Source organism: Pelodiscus sinensis, chromosome 1 (assembly GCF_052426305.1).
Source record: "Pelodiscus sinensis isolate ZL-2025 chromosome 1, ASM5242630v1, whole genome shotgun sequence".
Classification (NCBI taxonomy): Eukaryota; Metazoa; Chordata; order Testudines; family Trionychidae; genus Pelodiscus; species Pelodiscus sinensis.
The window spans coordinates 99,514,618-99,533,947 of record NC_143052.1 but is presented as its reverse complement, the minus strand read 5'-3'; the positions used below and the strand labels follow the sequence as shown (position 1 = coordinate 99,533,947).

Genomic DNA, 19,330 nt, shown 5'->3' with positions numbered 1-19,330 from the left:
CACAACATGCAACTCATAAGTATTGTGGAGTCAGGTAAATTTATTGGCTTGTTAACCTGATAATGATGGTTGGTGTGGATATAGTTTTAGTGTTGTCTTAAACCTACAGTCCAAATTAAGTTTACTAAAGTTACAATAAATGATCCTATTTTATAATAGAAGCTGCTGGTGAGATTAATGCAGCAACTTGGTATACATGTACAGTAGCTATCCCTGTCCCTCAAGGTCTTGGACCTAATTTCTGCCTTCCATCATTACACAAACTGGGACTTAGTGTTTGGAATAAAGATGTACTGGTAACTACTTCACTGGAAATTTGCTTGAACAAGTTGGACCTCCCTGGTCCGGCACCCTCAGGACCTGACTAGTCCTGAATGAAGGATTTTCCAAGAGACCAGGGGAGGTCATTTCTGGTCCCCCTGCTGTTGCCTTCCCCCCACCCCCGCCAGCCCTAGCCTGGCCCATTGGCCTACCGGCTGGCTCCCCACCTGCTGCAGGCTCTGCTGCCCTGTCAACCCCCCCTAGGCTGCCACACACCACGGCTCTCGGCTCCCTCAGGCAGCTGCGTAGCAGGATTTCCCACCCCACCCTCCCCGGGCAGCTGCTCGCTGGGGCTCTGGGCTCTCTCTGGCCACTGCAGCCATGTTCTAGAGCTCCTGGCTCCACTGGGCTGCCTGCAGCTGTTTGCTGGAGCTCCCAGCCCCAGTGGGCAGCCAAATGCCAGGTCTCCCAGTCCTGCTACTCTGCGCTAGGCAGCCCCTCAAGCAATTTGCTGTGGGCAGTCTGCTGTCCTGCCAGCCCCATAGGGCTAGCTACTGCTGCCCCTCACCAGGACTCTCTGGTGCTGCAACATCTCTGCCAGACTATGGATGTTGCCAGACTATGGACCAGAGTCCCAGTTTAGGGAGTTTCAGCTTGTATAAGAAGATTGCTTTCTTGTATATATAGCAGTAACAGATCTGTTTATCTTTTCAATTTGCATACCTGACCTAGTCAATGATGCTTTCACAAACTATTATGCATAGACAGAATTATACTTTAAAAGATAAAAGGAGTTTGTGGGAGGGAGAGTGTATGGAAGGTAAAATAGCGTTCACATATAAGGTCAAGTAAATTTTTCAAAGATGGATATTTTTACTAACTATGCAAAAATTGTTTCTCTAGTATCCATTTGAGAGAGCGGAGAAGTTCAACCGAGGCATCAGAAAGCTTGGAATAACACCTGACGGACAAAGTTACCTTGACCAATTCAGGCAGCTCATAAGTCAGATAGGTATGCAACTTTTTATCTAAAAATTTGGTACAAACATTTTAATGGCAGAGATCTTCATGATCCTATGAACTACACTGCTTATTTTACCTATATTTTCAGACTGAGCCTTAAATTCAAGCCTAATATAAGCAAGTGCACTTCCGTTAAAGTAATTGGAGTTTTACTTAAAACATTCAAGACCTATTTTTGTTAATTAATAAGTTTTACCTAGAGCTTTTATGGATTTTTTTTATTTGCTTTGGGTTCAATCAGTATTCATCCACGTTTATTATCTTTTTCACTAAATGAGAAGTACCATACCCTTAAACTCAGTTTCAAAAGGCATTTTGAATCAAATACAAAGATATACATAGATTATAATAGCTAAATTTGATTTATTAGTTAGTAATACTTTCAACATCCTGATGCCCCAATGGAATATAGGCTTCTAGAGTCTGATGTTACCAACACATCCTACCAATTGTATCTTATTGCAGGATTTGGACCTTAGTGTGCATGTGAGCACAATCTACTTAGACGAAGCTAGTCATGGCTCATGTTTTGTTCTTCTTATTGGACTTTGTGCCATTAAACCTAAAAACATTTGCATTTTTTCTCTATGAAATTAGCTTCAGAATATTTCTGTTTTAAAAATCATTCTGGCTACCCTAGGGCATCAGAATTTCAGAGTTAATGGGGCTTTTGAAGTACGTATATGTTACTGTCTAACTTTAGGAATTATCCTGTTTTTCTCTTTTTAAAGGCAATGCAATGGGCTATGTGCGAATGATAAGATCTGGTGGACTTCACTGCTGTAGTAGTGCAATTAGGTACCTACATAAGTGTATTTCATGCTGCTCCAAGTATTTTTATATCCCTGTGCTACCAATTCATACTGATATTCCCTTAGGAAAGTCCGTTTTTTCATTTATGCATCATTTGACTCAGAAGTGTGAAGAGTATTTTGATAAGTATGGCACTTTCCGGGACATCGTTGTATCTTAAAATACTCTGTATTTTATATTGACCTTCTTAAGGAGCGAGGTCCTACAATGAAGAACAAAAGACCAGCTAGTACATTATTTAGCACTGAACTTGCAAGGAACTAAGTACAGTAAAACCATGTTATCTGGCACGCTTGGAGATCAGGGTGTTCTGGTTTTCTAAAAATTCCAGTTATCTGAGGGTCCCATCAACCTAGGAAAAACCAATGGACAATTATAGTAAAACTCAAGTTTTTAATATTGTTAGTTTTGTAGTGTGAGGCAGTTGATCTGACATTTCTATTTTGAGTTAAAGATGATTAGTACTTCTTAAATAAAAAATTGTTAAGCCAATCATGGTATACCAAGCCACATCTGACGAAGTGGGTCTTTGCCCACGAAAGCTTATGCTCCTACACTTCATTTAGTCTATAAGGTGCCACAGGACTCCTCGCCGCGCAAGCCAGTTCTGTGCACCTGAAAATGTGATGGTATTGTGGTTGGGGGCAATGCTGTTTAACAAAGTTTTCTGGTTAACAGAGTGCCGGATAACAAAGGTTTCACTGTACCATTGTGTCCTGTGCACATATATTGGAACTAAGGAGCTCAGCACGTTAAAGAATTGTGCATTTAAAATATATTCTAGGCACTGTACAAATGAGTCATTTGCTGCATAAAACAGCAAGAGACACCCCATAGGACTTGTAAGGCAAACCCAGAGAACGGAGCTAACTTATTTTATAACTAGAGGATTTACCCAGAGTTGCTTTGGTCCTTAAATAAGTTTTTTTTGTTTTTCTTCATTTAAATAATTGCTCTGGGGTGCGGCTGGGGATATGGGGTTCAATATGCAGGTTGCCCTGGGGAGAAAAGACAACCCCAGCTCTCTCTCACTTCAGCAGTTTGGGGCCAAGTGAGACGTTCCTATCCATGGCTGCTGCAGCTGTAGGGAGCACAGCCGGGGGGAAGGGTGCATGTCCCTTGGCTGGGGGACAGAGACACGTGCACACAGACAGACAAATTCTCTGAAATATAGTAGATAACTGTCCCTTTTTTTCCACCCCTGCCTCCTGCTGATCCAACAGGGTTATAGCAGTCCCAGTCCCCATCTCTGGCCCCCTGTGGTTATTCGGCTATAACTCTCTTCTACCAGACTCCTCCCTTTCCATTTTATGAGAAACAGTCACATTCCAGGCACATCCCATATTTTTGAGCCTCCATATGAATGTTGTGCATTCCAAGGAAATGAGTAAAGACATTCTCCCTGTCCTGAAGAGTTTACAAACACAGTTAAGCTATTCCTCTCCATTTAGGTAATGATTGAGTTTTGAAAAGTGTCTGATCCCATGTATAAAGATACAAAGGAATTGTATCCCTTGTCCTGCAAACTAGTTCAGAATCCCTTATGTTGCAAAATTGACTAACTGGAGTCCTTAAACTACAAAAACCATAACCTTTTGTATACCATAGTATGTTATATAGGTGAGCTCTTAAAGGCCAAGATGGTTATTTATCATTGTATAAAGTGCCATAGTGTACATAGTATTTTACAGAGAGAACAAGACACAGTTTGTGTCTTGAAAGTTTACAAGCTAGGTGTTATATCATATGGTGTATAGCAGTGGTTCCCAGCTGCTGGGCTTTGGCCCACTGCCAGGCCAAGGTGGCTCTGGGGACCAGGGCTGGGGTATACCATTGTTGCGGCTGTTGAGAGAGGCCTGTCCTGCCCTACCTCTCAGCCAACCAGTGCCGGGCAGGGGTGGGGTCTCCTCCCAGCCACAGAAGAGGCTGAGAGGTGGGGCAGGACACACCACTCCCAACAGTAGTGCGGGGAGGCTATGGGAAAGGGGTTGGCACTGTGTGCCTCTGGGGACAGGGCTAATATTGGGGGTTGGCACTGGGGAGGCTCTGGGGGGGAGGGAGGGTTGTGTGCAGTGCGGCTCTGGAAACAGGAGGTTGATACTCAGGGGTCTGGTAGTGAGAGGGCTCTAAGAGGTGGGGGGCTGGCACCGGGAGGGTTAGGTACAAGGAACTCGGGGGTCTGTTTAGTAGCAGGGGGGTAATGGAGGGATGGGGACTCTAAGGGTTAGGGCTGGCACTAGGGGCTCTGGAGGCTAGACTTTTGGCAGACCAGTAACATTTTATTTGCATATTCATCATTTGCATAATAAATATGCAAATAACGTGATGCTGGTCCACCAGAAGTTTGTGAATGGGTTTGCTGGTTTCTGGTATCAAAAAGGTTGGGAGCCACTGATATATAGCACGAACAGAGATTGCATAAGGTGACAGGAATGGGTGGTTTATGCTCAATATTATGAGGCTGGCTGTTTTCTCAATATGATCATCATGTTTCCTTTTGTTCTATAGCTGTGATTTTATTTGGATTGTGTGGAAGTATGGTCATGATTGAAAGATGGTTTTTGGAGGAGTGGGACCCTATGTGACACATTCAATAGGGGAGCACGCTGCAGGATAACAGGGCAGCATGGGGGAGATTACAAAGACTTTTGTGGAAGAAAGGCAGAAGGGTAACATGTCTGGATGTGGAATTAACAGAACTTGGGTGAGAGAGAGAGAGATGGAAGATGAAAGCAGAGGCGTGCCAGAGCCTTGAAAGCAAGGATATTGTGAAATTTATTTATAATTTAACTTAATTAATGCATAAGTGAGTAAAGCTCAGTTGAATATAGATTTAACATACAGTAATTGTGTAGGTTTGTTCCTGATCTTGAAGATATTGTTAATTTTGAAGAACTAGTGAAAGAAGAAGGACTCTCGGAAGAAACGCAAAAAGCTGCAAGGTAACCCTAGTTTGTGTTTTGAGATGTGGGAAGGCAAGGTTATTTAAAAAGAAACTTGTGTTTGGCACCTTTCTTATTCAAAAAATTCAAGTGCTTTACAAAAGGTGAAATGAAATGTAGATGTTTTTGTTTAATCTGAAACAATAGAAACTATTGCTTTAAAGATGCTAGACAGAAAATGACATTTGTACCAGTCAGATCCATTTGGAAATCAGCTGCTCATTAAAATTCTCATTTGGTGAGGGAAGTTCTTTAGTCTGAAAATGTCTTTAAGTTTTAGAAATCTACTTTGAGTTTACTGAGAAACTTTAAAAACAAATCTGCATTACTAATCCTATTCCAAGTTCCGCTCAGATATGATTGAGGACTCTGGGAAATCACCACATGACTATCTTGGCTTATGTGGAGGAAGGAATGGAGGAAAATGAGCACTTTCCATTTGAAACATATTGGTAAAATGTGTAGCAGAAATCTATTGTTTTCAGCTGTATTGGGCTCTTGTCAAAAGCATTCTCTCATATAAAGAATAACAGTAGCCAGGGGTGGCCTATCTGAACCACACTTGCTAAAATGTGTTCTGAACACTGATGTTTGTATTAAGTGATTCAAGCTTAGACTTCTGTTGTTTTTCTTTCCTTGTTTAGTGTGAGACCAGCAATGGGTGCAGGGAATATCTCAATGGCAAAACTTTTTGATAGTCACCATTCACAGCCTAGCTGAAAAACAAATCTTAAACTGCCATTTTTGGGGCTATGGATGGAGAACAAACAAACTTGCTGCTTTATAGCCCATATGCTTTACCTGCTGCTAAAATGATCCCCTTCTTGTTCTAAGTCTTTGGATGTTAATCTTCATCTGTTAGCTGGCTATAGATCCAGTTAACAAAACATGAGCTTTCTTAATTTCTGCCATGGGCAAATACTAAATTTATTTTTCATTTCATCTAGGTGCCTATTCTGAGTTTAACAGAGGAGTGTATTGAGGCGTTATGGAAAGTTTTACTATTTTGCCATTAGGGATGTCATCATGTAGATGACTACACAATTAACCAATAAGCCTAGGCTTATCAGTTAATCCTGTCGGCTGTTTGCATTTTCCCCACCTTGTTGCCTCTGTATCGGAAGCAGCAAGGGAGAGGTGAGAGCTGGTGCCCGTGGGGAGCTAGGTTTTAAGCTGGTTCCCCATGAGTACCGGATCTTCCACCCCCCGCCCGCCCCCCCACCGCCGCCATCACTGCTGCCTCTGATAGACAGCAGTGTGAAGGGTAGGGGCAGGTGGGAGCTGATACGTGCAAGGAGCCGGCTATTAAGGTGGTTCTCTGCATGTGCTGGCTTTGAGGACCCACCTGCCCCTGTCTCTCCCCCACCCCCACTTATTGTCTCTATCAGAAGCAACAGCATGAGGGTTGGGGGCAGGGAAGGCAGCCGCAGAGCAGCCTCTGTCAATGGGGAACTCGGGCACCCTGCAGACGGGCTGCAGCTGCCCTGGGCTGCTCCCTCTCTATCTGTTCTCTGGGGGAGGAAGTTGTGTTTCCCACTCCCCTTTGTTGGGGATTCTCCTGATACTGAGGGGTAGTTCTAGCTAACCCTGGGGTTTTGGGATCCCACAAACTAAAAGCTAGCAACATCTCTACTGAGGGGTAGTTCTAGCTAACCCTGGGGTTTTGGGATCCCACAAACTAAAAGCTAGCAACATCTCTAATGAGCAAGTGCGGGGGGGAAATTTGGGGTCAAGTCACCTCTCCTTTGACTTCACCACCTTCTTCCCTTAAAGGAGTGTTTGCTGGTGCTCTTCTCTTAATGACAACTTTCATTGTTCTCTGTCAGGCTCACCGTCTCTCTCACACCCTACAGTATATCTGAGATCCCAGTGCGAGTGTGTGGACGTTAGCAAGATGAGGCAGGTGGGATCACAGTGTAAGAGTCCGGATATTAGCTGTAGGGAGGGCCATCCCAGCACAGGTCATGTGGGTGTCAGGGTGAGGACTCATCGTTTCATGTCTTTTGTAGGCTCCTGGTCTCTGGACTCAGAGGGAGACATTATCAACTTGCATATATTGTATTGCTAACCCAAGAGATTAAAACTCATGAATCAGTTCCCCACCTCATAAAGAGGATGGCTTGGCACACAGGGATACGCTAGCGCCATGCTGCTGCCAACAGTTAGTAGCCATTCTGGCCCTGATGCACTGTTGGGGGTGGCAGTGGGTTTTAAATGATCCAGGTGCAGTAGGTGGGGTGGGAGGTGCATGTGGGCCAGCAAGCAGGGCCAGGAGATGCGGGGGAGGGGGAAGGGAGAAGGTAGATATGCATGGAACTCTATGCCTCTCCCTCACCCCCGCACCAAGCCCTGCCAGGGGGTGCCTACTTGCTCACTAGGAGGATTTGAGGTCTGGCATAGGCCCTTAGGTAAACTGAGTTTGAGACCTCTGTTCGCTCTTTGTCTGTGTAGATTCTTGCATTAGTACCCTTCCTATCTAATTGCTATCCTGTGATTCTTATCTGCTTCTTTTAACTATCCAATCTTTAGATGCTTATAGACTACCAACTCTGCCTACTTGTTTTCCCTTTGATATTTTCTTTCCCCCTTCCCCCCCCTTTCCTTTCTTCCCTATTCATTTTGGGTCTTCACATTCTAAACTCAAAACTCCGGTCATCTGAAGAAGTGGGCTGTGCCCACAAAAGCTCATGATACCATCTATATGTTTTGTTAGTCTATAAAGTGCTACCAGACCATTTGTTGATCTCTTTGGGAGTATGTGAAATACATGGGCATTCCTAGAACTATAAAGATATATCTCAAGCACATGTGGTACAAAAGCCAATTGTATATCCAGTTGTATATCCAGCTCACTATATCCAAAATGCCAAGACTCTATGGCCTGAAAGTTGCTGTAGGCAAGATGTTAATATCTTGAAACAGCGGGAATGCAAGGAATCTGGGAAACTATTCACAGAAGTCTCTAGGAGCATTGGGGAAAATGTGTGTCAGCCTCATCTGAAGAGTTGCAAAGTAAGTTTTCATTCATCTGCAAGAGGCAGTAGTTTGGTAGGTGAGTGCTTCTGTGCTGGTTCTACCTAAATCCTTGCTTTATATGGGCAGAAACATTTCCCTTTCTGCCTTTTATTCTAATGTGGTAATAATAATAATAATAGTTGTATTCTATCCCTCCCTTCTAATATTCACTGCTGGCTACTTCCCATTAGTGATGAATTAGGAGAGAAGTTGTGCAACAGAACAAGAAATTTATCTATAATTTTGTTTCTGTTAGCAGTTTCTCTCCTCATTCAGCCACCCTGACAATCTGATAAATTACCACAATGCAATATGGAATTTTTCTCTAAAGGCAGAGTTAGACACCATTGTTTTATGTTGTTTAATACATTATACCCAGTTGTTTTAATACTAATAATCAGCTGCAAGTGTGTGTCTGGTGGTTTGGACTGAAAGATTGGGTCTCTGGAGCCTCTAGCAACAAACATCGGACTGCGTCCAAATCCCATAAGTGGGGTACTAAATATTATTGATGAATAAGGAGAAGTGCTATGAAACAGAAAATGATCAGGTAAGAAAATTTCTCATTCTTTGCAGGCAATTGGATTGTGTCCTCAGTGATCTCACACGTAATTCTGCAGAAGGGACAGAGTACTTCAAAATGCTTGTTGACGTGTTTGCTCCTGAATTCCGCAGTCCAAAGAACATGCATTTGCGCAACTTCTACATTATTGTTCCTCCACTGGTTAGTATTTTTACCACTGTATTGATGCGAATTTGTAATGTATTAGATGAGATTTGTATTTAATGTTACGCCTCATAAGTACAGGGGTGGGTAGCAAGCTGTTCAAGTCAAATTAAACACCAACTCTCCACAGAGCGCAGATGGGATCTCTTGACTGAAAGAGTAACTTAAAAAAATAATCTCTTCATCCATTGTAAATGAAGTCAGTGGCAGAATCCCCAGTGTCCCAATGATATAATATAAAGTACTTGACATCTGGTATAGCATGTGATGAAGAAAGTCAGAAATGAAAGGAGAAAAAGAAAATGATATTAAAATGCTTGTTCCCCACAAGTGCCCTTTCAGCGTTAGCTTGGGGACCTCCAACCATTTTTAACTTCAGTTCTAGAGTATCAACTGTAAGGCCCTCATCCTGCAGTTGGATCTGGTCAGGAAGATCCTTGCCTCCATGCAGAGCCCCACTGACTTTTTAGCAGAGTTCTGAATACTTGAATCCGATTGCAGAATTGAGGCCCAAATTGGGAACTCTTTGCTATTCTAAAACTAGCTTTTACAGGCAGTCCCCGACTTACGCGGATCCGACTTATGTCGGATCCGCAGTTACGAACACAGACTGTGGGACCGCGCGGTCCCGCCGCCCGTGTACTCCCCGGCAAGAAAATCTGCTCCACGCCTCCCTGGTCTGCAGACCAGGAAGACGCGGAGCAAAGGGGCGCGCCTGGGCTGCCCCCCTGCCGGCTTCCCCCGCGGCTTTGTTGCGCTCCAGCGGGGAGGCGTCGATGATGTACCAGAAGTCGGTCCCGAGGGCCACCACCAGGAAGCTGAAACTTAAAACACCCAGGAGGGCTGCGAACAGAGCGAGGCTGCTGAACTTGATCCTCATGGTGCCGCCTGGGCCCCTCAGCGCCGGAAGGGGCCCGCCCCGGGGCTCATCCCCAGGCTGCAGCAGCGGGGCTGTCACCAGGACCCAGCAGCCCGGCTCTGGGCTCCTCCCAGCCCCGCCAGGCGGGGGCGCCTCTGCTGGGGGAGAGGGGGAGCTGAAGCAGCGACCTCAGAGCCAGGCTTCCAGCCTTTTTCCCGGGGTCAGCCCCGCCCAGAGCACTGCAACAAGCGGAGCCGCCGCGGCCGCCTCCGCTCCTGGGTCCGCGCTGCGGGCAGCCCACCCGCCGGCAGAAGTTGCCCGCCTGCTCCCTCTCGTGCGAGGCGCGCCGGGAGCAGCAGCACGGCCGGCCCCCCGCAGAGTCCCGCCCGGAGCGAGGGGCGCGTCTGCCACGTGTAAGGCCCGGGGACCAGCGCCCCGAGAGCACGAGGCAGCCAGGACAAGGGCAGCAGCCCCCTGCCCCATGAGCCGGGTTGCTGGGACCAGCTGCTGCTGCTGGCGAAGAAGCGTTTTTAACAACCCCCCCCCACGTCCTCCCCCGCGCTTTGAGCACAGGGACACCAGCTCTGTCTCTCCGCCCTGCCCGCGTCTCCAGCTCTCGCCGGCGCTTACTGCATCTGAGTCTGCCCGTTCCCCCGCCACCCTTCCGCACAGGTCTGCCTTGCCCCTGTCCATTCTCCTCGCGGCACCATTGACTGGGGAATTTCCCTGCCCCTGTGCATAATGCCAGGAGCAGAGGTCCTTGGTCCTGCAGCAGTGCCCTGGATACGAATCCTCGCAATTGAGAGCAAGTTTGACCGTGAGCCCCTACACTTCCTTAATAGGTGTGTGTGTGCAGATGTTTGCTTGCTAGGTAGTAATTACCTAGCACTTACCGCTGCCTTTACCTCAGTTCCTCTCAAAACAGGTTTAAGGAAGGGTGGGTAGGAATGGTGTCCCTAACTCTGTCAGAGGCTGGGAATGGGTGACAAGGAAGGACTACCTCAGGGTTACCTGTTCTGTTCATTCCCTCTGGGGCACAGCTCCTGGCATTGGCCACTGTCAGAAGACAGGACACTGGGTTAGATAGACCTTTGGTGTGACCCAGTATGGCTTATTCTTATATTCTTAATTAGAAATGCATTTGTTTGGGTAGGATTGGGAGGGAGTCATCCAAAGCCTCTCTACAGGATTTGAATAATTATTCAAAATTAGTGGAAACTCAGTACAGGCAGTCCCCGACTTACGCGGATCTGACTTACGTCGGATCCGCAGTTACGAACGGGGCTGCCCCGGAGTACACGGACTGCGGGACCTTGCGGTCCTGCCGCCCGTGTACTCCGGGGCTTTCTCCGCGTCTCCCTGGTCTGCAGACCAGGAAGACGCGGAGCAAAGCCGCGGAGGGGCTCGGGCAGCGGGGCAGCACAGGCGCTACTGGAGCAACCCAGCAGCACCCCAGCTGCTCTGCCCCAGGCGTCCTGATTTAGCCGCTGCTGAAACTGACCAGCGCTGACTACAGGAAGCCCGAGGCAGAGTTGCTCTGCTCCGGGCTTCCTGGAATCAGCTGCTGATCAGTTTCAGCAGCAGCTGACTTGGGGACGCTTGGGGTTCTTAAGTTGATTCTGTATGTAAGTCAGAACTGGCGGTCAGTTTCAGCAGTGGCTGAATCTGGACGCCAGTTCCGACTTACATACAGATTCAACTTAAGAACAAACCTACAGTCCCTATCTTGTACGTAACCCGGGGACTGCCTGTATAATAGAAAAGTAGCTGAAGGTGGCTGAACCTCCAGGTGTGATTGTGAAAAATGAAAAGCCATCATGGATGATATAACTGAGGAAAAGTGATAGAAATGTAGCCGTGTTAGTCTGGGGTAGTTGAAGCAAAATGCAGGACAATGTAGCACTTTAAAGACTAACAAGATGGTTTATTAGATGATGAGCTTTCGTGGGCCAGACCCACTTCCTCAGATCAAATAGTGGAAGAAAGTAGTCACAACCATATATACCAAAGGATACAATTAAAAAAAATGAACAAATATGAAAAGGACAAATCACATTGCAGAACAGAAGGCGGATGCGGGGGGGTGGGAAGGGGGAGGAAGGAAGGTAAGTGTCTGTGAATTGCTGATATTAAAGGTAGGGAGAGTGGGATGTTTGTGAGTTAATGGTATTACACGTGATAATTGGGGAAACTGTCTTGGTAATGGGTGAGAAAGTTCATAACTGAGGAAAGGGAATCACATAATCCAAGGAAAGCTAGAAAAATAATGGATGAATATGTTCAGATAACCAGAGGGAAAGTTTTTCTCCTTCTCCTGACATCTTTCAGTTGTGTTTCAAAGATGGGTGCATTTCAAAAAGCTTTATTAAATACTTTTTTGAACTTTTAACTATATTGAACTACTGCACACTAATGAATGCATCTCTCTGGTATGTGTATTAATAAACTATTGGTTTGCTTGCTGGGTAGTTGAAGAGAATTGACCTTTCACCTAAAACCCATCCATTGTGTAGTAGTACTACAATTATATATTAAAGACTAGCTCCATCTAAACAGAGCAATAAAACTGCATGAGACTCTCCTATGTAACTTTCTAAATAAAATTGAGTAATTCAATACAAATTTAAAATACTGTCTTTAGTGAGATTTCAGAAAACAGCTTAAATCTTTGGGTTAGTTTTAAGAAAAGTCATTTATTTTGTTTATATTTAGCTTTATTAAAACTTCCATTTGAAACCTGCTCTGTGCTCCTGTTTTATGTCCCTTATATGAAACACTATTTAAATAATGATATCATATAAAGCTTCCAGCACCAGCAAATCTAATTGAAATTATACTTTACATTATTAATTGTACAGTAATTCCTCATTTAACACTATACACGCGTTTCTGAAAAAGTTCGTGCTAAGCGAAAATGTGCTATGTGGGGTCAATTTTCCCTTTAAAAATAAGGGAAAAGGTGGGGGTTGCATTTCAGGTGATGGTGGCAAAGTCAATTTTTTGTTGGTGCTGGGTCGTCAACGTCACATTAGATATCTAGCAACACAAGATATCTAGCAACACAAGTCTCTGCGGTTTGTTAAAACACAAAGATAAATATGTGGGTGAGTGGAGGAGCGCTGTGACCACGTGTATTCATCCGTTCATGTGTATTACCACTGCTTTCACCAACTTATACTGCCATGTGAAGTAGTCTGCCACTTAATTATTTTCGTGTTATTTCAGGCATGGTCGCATTATTCGAAAAACGTTCCCCCCCAAAAAATCGTGCTATTGCGAAAACATGTTAAGCAGGCACGTGTTAAATGAGTAATTACTGTACTGTACCCACTCAGACCCCTCCATTTCTCAGCTGCCTCCCCAAAGCCTAGAAAAGGGATGGGCTGTTCATCCAAAATCTTTATAAGCCAGGGACTCTGAATCCAGCTTAGGGTTTTAGATGTAATTGACAAAAATGCAAATAATCAGCTTTTATTTTTCCAAATCTTACTCTTAGACTATGTCTATGTGACAGACCTTACAGGGCCACAGTTGTATCACTGCAACTGCACTGCTGTAAGGTTTGCCATTTAGCCACTCTATGCTGACAGGAGATGGCTCTCCCACCAACTTACAGTCCACATCGGAGCTTTTGTCAGCAAAACTTATGGTAGTAATGGTATGCTAATATAGACACAGTCTAGATGTCATTCTTTAGAACAACTGTCTTTCCTTCATTTCAGACTCTCAACTTTGTAGAACATTCAATTAGCTGTAAAGAGAAACTGAATAAAAAGAATAAATGTGGAGCAGCTTTCACTGATGATGGTTTTGCCATGGGTGAGTCGGAGCATACTGTCTAGTTTTCCAGTCGTCCAGTCAGTTGGCAAAATCAAGACTTTTCAAAATAATACTTTGCCACAATTTATGTTTAACATTGTCCATTACTCGTGATTTTAAAATATGAGTTGTCCTTACTTCAGCATGACTTGTGTAGATTATTGCTTTCCAGTTTCAATTTTGTTTATTTAGTTCTTTCTCTCTGTGCATACTGCTAAAACAGATAACACTTCACCATAGGGAAATGGAATTTTACATATTTCATTCACCACTTGTTTGTTGTTTTAGTGACTGTGTTTATTTCAACATTTTTATTTTCAGGGGATCATGTATACAAGCACTTTTTGTTGTGATATTTTAATAAAGTAAACTTGTTCTTTATTACAGCTTCACAGTTAAGACTTAATTGTAAGATAGCTGCTGTAAAGTGAATAGTCCCAGTATTTATGTTAAAGTGTATATATGGAATATGTGCCTGCATTTGTCCAATTTGCCTTTTGATTTTGGTACATGGTTTGTTAATGACTGCAGGTGTGGCTTACATTCTAAAGCTTTTGGATCAGTATCAGGAGTTTGACTCACTTCACTGGTTCCAGTCAGTCAGGGAGAAGTATGTTAAGGAGATAAGAGCAGTGGCTAAGCAACAGAATGTGCAATCCACTACTCAAGATGAAAAGCTACTACAAACTATGAACCTTACCCACAAACGACTGGAAGTTTGTTTACAGGTACATTATGGTTCCAGTTATACAACTTGTTTAGAACTCCACATTTGCTTGTCTTGGTTCAAGTTATTTATTAGTGCTATAGAAAGCACCATCAATAATTTGTAGAGACCATTTGACTACTTAATGCTGCCTCGCACAAAAATGCCCCTCTCAATAGAAGGATGAGGTTTGTGGTATTAATTTTATATATAATGCTGTGAGTGTGCATGGTGCTTTAAGATACGTTAAAAGAGAAGTACCTTGCCCCTGAGAGCTTGAAAACTGTAATAGATGTCTCACTTGAGAGAGAATGACTGACCATGGAATTAGGAACTAGGTAGCAATAAACAATACAATGATGTCTGTGTCTATACATAGAGGATCAAAGGAGTGTGATTTATAGCATTAGATGTTATTTCTGTGAATTGTGAAGATGTATAATGTCTCCGCTTTCAAACAGAGGAAGGGCAAGCCTTATTGCATACCTTTTGAAACGTAGTAGCTTCAAGGCACATTTTAGCCTTCTCTGGTGACCCCATTAAAATGGGTTTGCAACTCTCTTTGCAGTCCTGACCCACAGTTTGAGAACCATTGCTGCAGATAATAAATCAGTGATATACTACAACTTACTGATAGTTGCTTCTCTAAATATTTTTCATTAGGAGTTTGAACTGCTTTATTTCTCACTGAGCAGTGCAAGAATATTTTTTAGAGCAGACAAAACTGCAGCAGAAGAAAACCAGGAAAAGAAAGAGAAAGAAGGTTAGTGAATGTTGTAGGATTTGTTGAGATCTTGAAAGTCTTGTGTCTGCAAAGATACCCTGATAAGGATTTTGTGGCTTCCTGTGCAGTATTGCTCAAAGACTTAAACATGGAACATGCTCTCCTGGTGTTGAGTAACTACATTCTTCATACTGTCATCTGATGTTGCAGAACTGCACATCCCAGCCAATGTTGTCAGACTGTAATGGTAATTCAGGACTGAAAGACATCTGATGGGGATTATATCTGGAGCGGGGTGTATTTTAAGATGGATTATTGAGCCTAGACGGCAGATAAATAGTAATTTCACTTTATGGGCTTAAATGCACTATCATTCTCACCATTACCAGTTTGGTAAAATGTTCCCCTCTACCATCTTATTAAGTCTTTGAAGGAATTTCATTTGAATCATTGCTATTAGCTATAGTTCAGTGGCTGTGATTAGGGCTCTGTGTCTATCATGGACATTACAGAACTTTCTGCAACCTCTATGACTTCTGCAATAGCCAATGTAGCTGACCCCAAGGACAGCCACTCTGGCTGCTGCTGGAGCAGCTCTGCAGCTAACTGCTCAGGCAGCCCTGCTCACAGCCACGCTGTTGCTATTCAGACTTTACCCCCCAAAAAGAAAAAGTTAATAGGGACAAATAATGTGGAAACTTGAGTTAACTAGCCACAGTTATTAATAAAGTAATAAAATATTCCTCTGAAAGACACTTCAAGATAAGTTTTCATAGTCAAGGTAAACTTGTCAGTCATGTGCAAAGTATGAAATGCTGTGAGTTAGATAATATCATAGGCTTTCCCTTCTACATTGAGATCTTAATTTTGCAACACTTTCAAGCACATGTGTAACTTTCCTCATGTGAGTAGTACCACTGATTGGGACTAACCATATCAACAAATGTGTGTATGTAAGTGCTTGTAGGGTCAGGGACTTATTGCTGCACTGACATTTTGGATATCTCAGCCAAGAGTGTAGAACTTGAATGTTCATGGTACATGGCAGGCTTATTTTTAACCATGTCTGGAAAATGTTTGAAAATATAATATTTATTAGTTTCAAATTCTGTTTTTAATTTTTTTTTCTTTTGTAGATGAATCTATTAAAACTAGCAATGGAGACTTCTCCAGTATTGCACCTGCAGATCCTGTTGTGAAATAGTATTGCTGGTATGCATTGTTTGTATGACCTATCAGAATTATTCATTATTCTGTTTTTGCCAATAACTATAGGGATAAAATCTCTAGATTGATTTACCTGCTATGTTAAAATCTATAGAAAATGGTACAATATTGTAACAGTACCTAGTGGGCTACTATAGCTTAGTTTGTGTCCGTATTTCCGTTGGAAAGACCTATTTTTTCAGGAGTTTATTACATTATTTACAAAATTTAGCTCTTATCTGAAACTTAGAATGTAAAACCCTTGAGCTTAGGAACAACTTATCTGAAGTTACAGAAATGCTGATCAAAATTAGTAATTTGTTAATTTCAGATGCTTTCTTGCATCCCTAACCTTAAAATATCACTTACAAAAAACCTTCCAGATCTTTGTTCCATGGTTTGCACTAGGCATTTTGAACTCTTCAACAAGGAGAAAACAGTTCAAGACACACAGTTTGCATTTCCAGATCTATTGTCTGAAAAATAATTCGGGTGCTAGGAATTCATCTTTCCAGAGCATATGTGGCAACTAATGCTATAGCCGCAGGCTACATTGTAAAATGCTCAGCGTACCTTGTGAATGTATACGAAATACTGAAACCCTTATTAATGTTAAGAGTATCACACAAAGCCTTTATTCTTCATTAATATTGATCCATTGGCATTATCAGCTCACCTAAGGGCATTAGGGCCCCTTCAGTAGCTCACTTTCCCTGCCTTTTCCTTTTTCATACCAAAGAAGGGGAAAAAGGAAAACTAAGCTAATGTGGAACTGCTTTAGGTTTACATTGAAGGCCTGATTTTCATATACAAAAGTAAGGAAATTCAAAGAAGAGAAAACTAGAGATGATAGTGCTTCCTCTTATGACCAGGCACTGAGTGAACAGTTGTCTGTGAATATTAAGTGATCTTACATTTTATGAATTCTGTAGTACCTAAGCACAAGTTTCAGCCTCAAGTCTGTATCTCCTTACTTTTGTAAGTCTGATATACCCTTTGTGTTGTCCACACAGTCTTACATACTATAGGATCAACAATAATTGCACTGCAGCCTCTAAAAGCTGCTGTACACTGTGAGAATTCTGTATAACTTAAATATGCTTACTACAGGTGTGTGGATTGTGCAAGAGTTACAATAGTTATCCAGATTCCTGACTCAAATGACTAGACCTTATCTTAAAATTAAGTGCCAGTTATCAGTAACCATGAAAAGATACTGTTAAAATTTTTAATCACCCAGAACATAAAACAATGCCTTGCTAGCTAAATAACATGTCAGTTAGACTAACTGTGACTTGCAGGGTTTTTGTTTTTTTTGCATATTTGGCATATTTTATTGGACCACATTTGCCAGCTTCATCATCTCATCATCACAGGGCAAGATGCTGTTTTATAAATATTTCAAAATTACTCCAAAGCTGGTCACTAATTTTGTATATATGACTAATATAATGTACCTTTTATCCCTCTTCCCCAAATCCCAGTGACTGATTCATGTAGAAATTGAGGGCAAATGTTTCGTTGATACAGTACCGAAGGGACCAGACTGCATGGATTTTTTTCCCCTAATGCTGAAAACGTGACCAAAAGCATCATGAACTGTTGTTAAATCCTTTATTTGCAATTTATCGTCATTACTAAGACGGTTCTAAAGAGTGCTGCATAGCCTAATTTCTAATTGATTGATCTGCTTTTTGTTTTGATGAGGTTTTTATACTTAATTTGTAATTTTTTTAAATTATTTGTGTTGAATTTGACCTTTTGGGGCCAATAACAAACATTTTCAGCAGTGCTGCAATTCCTGCTAACTTGCCTGCTCCTGTAATTGCATATCCACATGTTCCCTTTCCAAACCATCTTCATTAGGCTCATTTGTGAAGTGAAGAATGTTGGGCTAGAGAGTTTCTCACTTCTCCTATAGACACGTTCTTATGTAAACATGTCCCTTCATGGCACCACCTATGCTGTAATATAGTCTGCACTTTTCTCTTTTAACCTTTAATTTGGAAGAATGCTATTACAAACCCTTAATATATTGCAGTTAATCTTGGGTAGTGTATCTTCCTGATCTGTACAGTGCTAACAGAGTATTGAGGTTCTGGAGACTGAAATTCCACAGAAAGGACTCAAGACTATTTTTAGAACACCCTGTTTAGAGGTAGAGTATGTGGATATGTAATGTATTTGTGAATATATACATATGTACAATAATATAGGTCTTCTTGCTAATATAGGATTGTAGTTAATGTATTCAGAACATCTCACTATGCAGTAGAATCTCACTAATGGGGAAGAATCCTTGTATGGATTCATTCTATTTCCAGCTGAAAGATGGGGCACACTCCTACATGTGCCAGGGAAGAGAGTTCCACAATCCACCGTTTCACTGGAGATTACAACTGCATGCAGTGCTACTACAGTGCTCTTGCAGCTTGGGTCTAATTGTCGGAGCGAGCCTCTGGTCTGGAGAAGGGAGGCTCTTAGAAAAGCTGCTTTTGCCCCTACTTCACTCAGAAAATGCCACATGTAGTGAGGGAACAAGGATGGTCTCGTTTTGCTGAGGCCTGGTAGAGCAGCTATCTAGCTTGCCTTTTTCTTTCACTTAGCAACGGGAGAGGAGGGCAGGTGATGCAGAAAGCAGCAGTAGCTGGCATCTTTCACTTATTCCTGTGTCTGGGCTTGGTGTCACAGGAAGCAAAAGTGGTAGTAAAAGCCCATGCCTTTCTTCTGACTTGCTGCCATATTTATTCTTCTGTCAAGCAGCAATGATAACCAAGACTTATTAGCCCCCTTCTCCTTCCAGTGTTCTTTCTGCACAACAGTATTATTGGGGGAGGAATCCGAGTAAGTGCTCTAGTCTGATTTCAGAAACAAGGACTAAACTAGAAGGCTGATTCCACAGTGTTGGCTCAACTAACCGCTGACCTGTCTCCACTTCAGTGAGCAACAATGCTGCTAATACGCTTCCAGTGTATAGCTGTAGGCTTGTTGAAGTGCAGCTTCTTGAGACCCTATTGCATTCTGTAAGTTAGAGGGAAATTTGAATTTTTCACCTGACATCCATTGATAACCATTTTCAATTTCTCAGGTATGAAGGACCAAATGTAACATGTATTATCTAACTCATTATACAAAAAGGGTATTTTGTTATCTCAGTCTTTTTGGTTCTGTGAGTAGAGTACACTTTGTACATAGAGATAATAAATGTAATTTTGAGAACATCATTCTTTGATTT

The 19,330-nt window shown here is 42.7% G+C and overlaps 1 protein-coding gene across 3 annotated transcripts in view; it reads left to right on the top strand.

Moving 5' to 3' along the window:
* WASHC4 (WASH complex subunit 4) overlaps window positions 1-19,330 on the top strand; it is a 72,759-nt gene that overhangs the window by 51,502 nt on the left and 1,927 nt on the right. The window contains exons 26-34 of one of the 3 annotated variants that reach the window (XM_075938557.2): window positions 1,165-1,273; window positions 2,016-2,082; window positions 4,953-5,039; window positions 8,631-8,778; window positions 13,363-13,459; window positions 13,991-14,187; window positions 14,829-14,928; window positions 16,026-16,101; window positions 17,580-19,319. In XM_075938557.2, coding sequence (XP_075794672.1) covers window positions 1,165-1,273; window positions 2,016-2,082; window positions 4,953-5,039; window positions 8,631-8,778; window positions 13,363-13,459; window positions 13,991-14,187; window positions 14,829-14,928; window positions 16,026-16,093 — 873 coding nt within the window. In that variant the 3' untranslated portion in view covers window positions 16,094-16,101; window positions 17,580-19,319. Of the gene's footprint in view, window positions 1-1,164; window positions 1,274-2,015; window positions 2,083-4,952; window positions 5,040-8,630; window positions 8,779-13,362; window positions 13,460-13,990; window positions 14,188-14,828; window positions 14,929-16,025; window positions 19,320-19,330 lie in introns of those variants that run through there. The other 2 variants (XM_075938562.2, XM_075938551.2) reach the window with 2 other exon arrangements.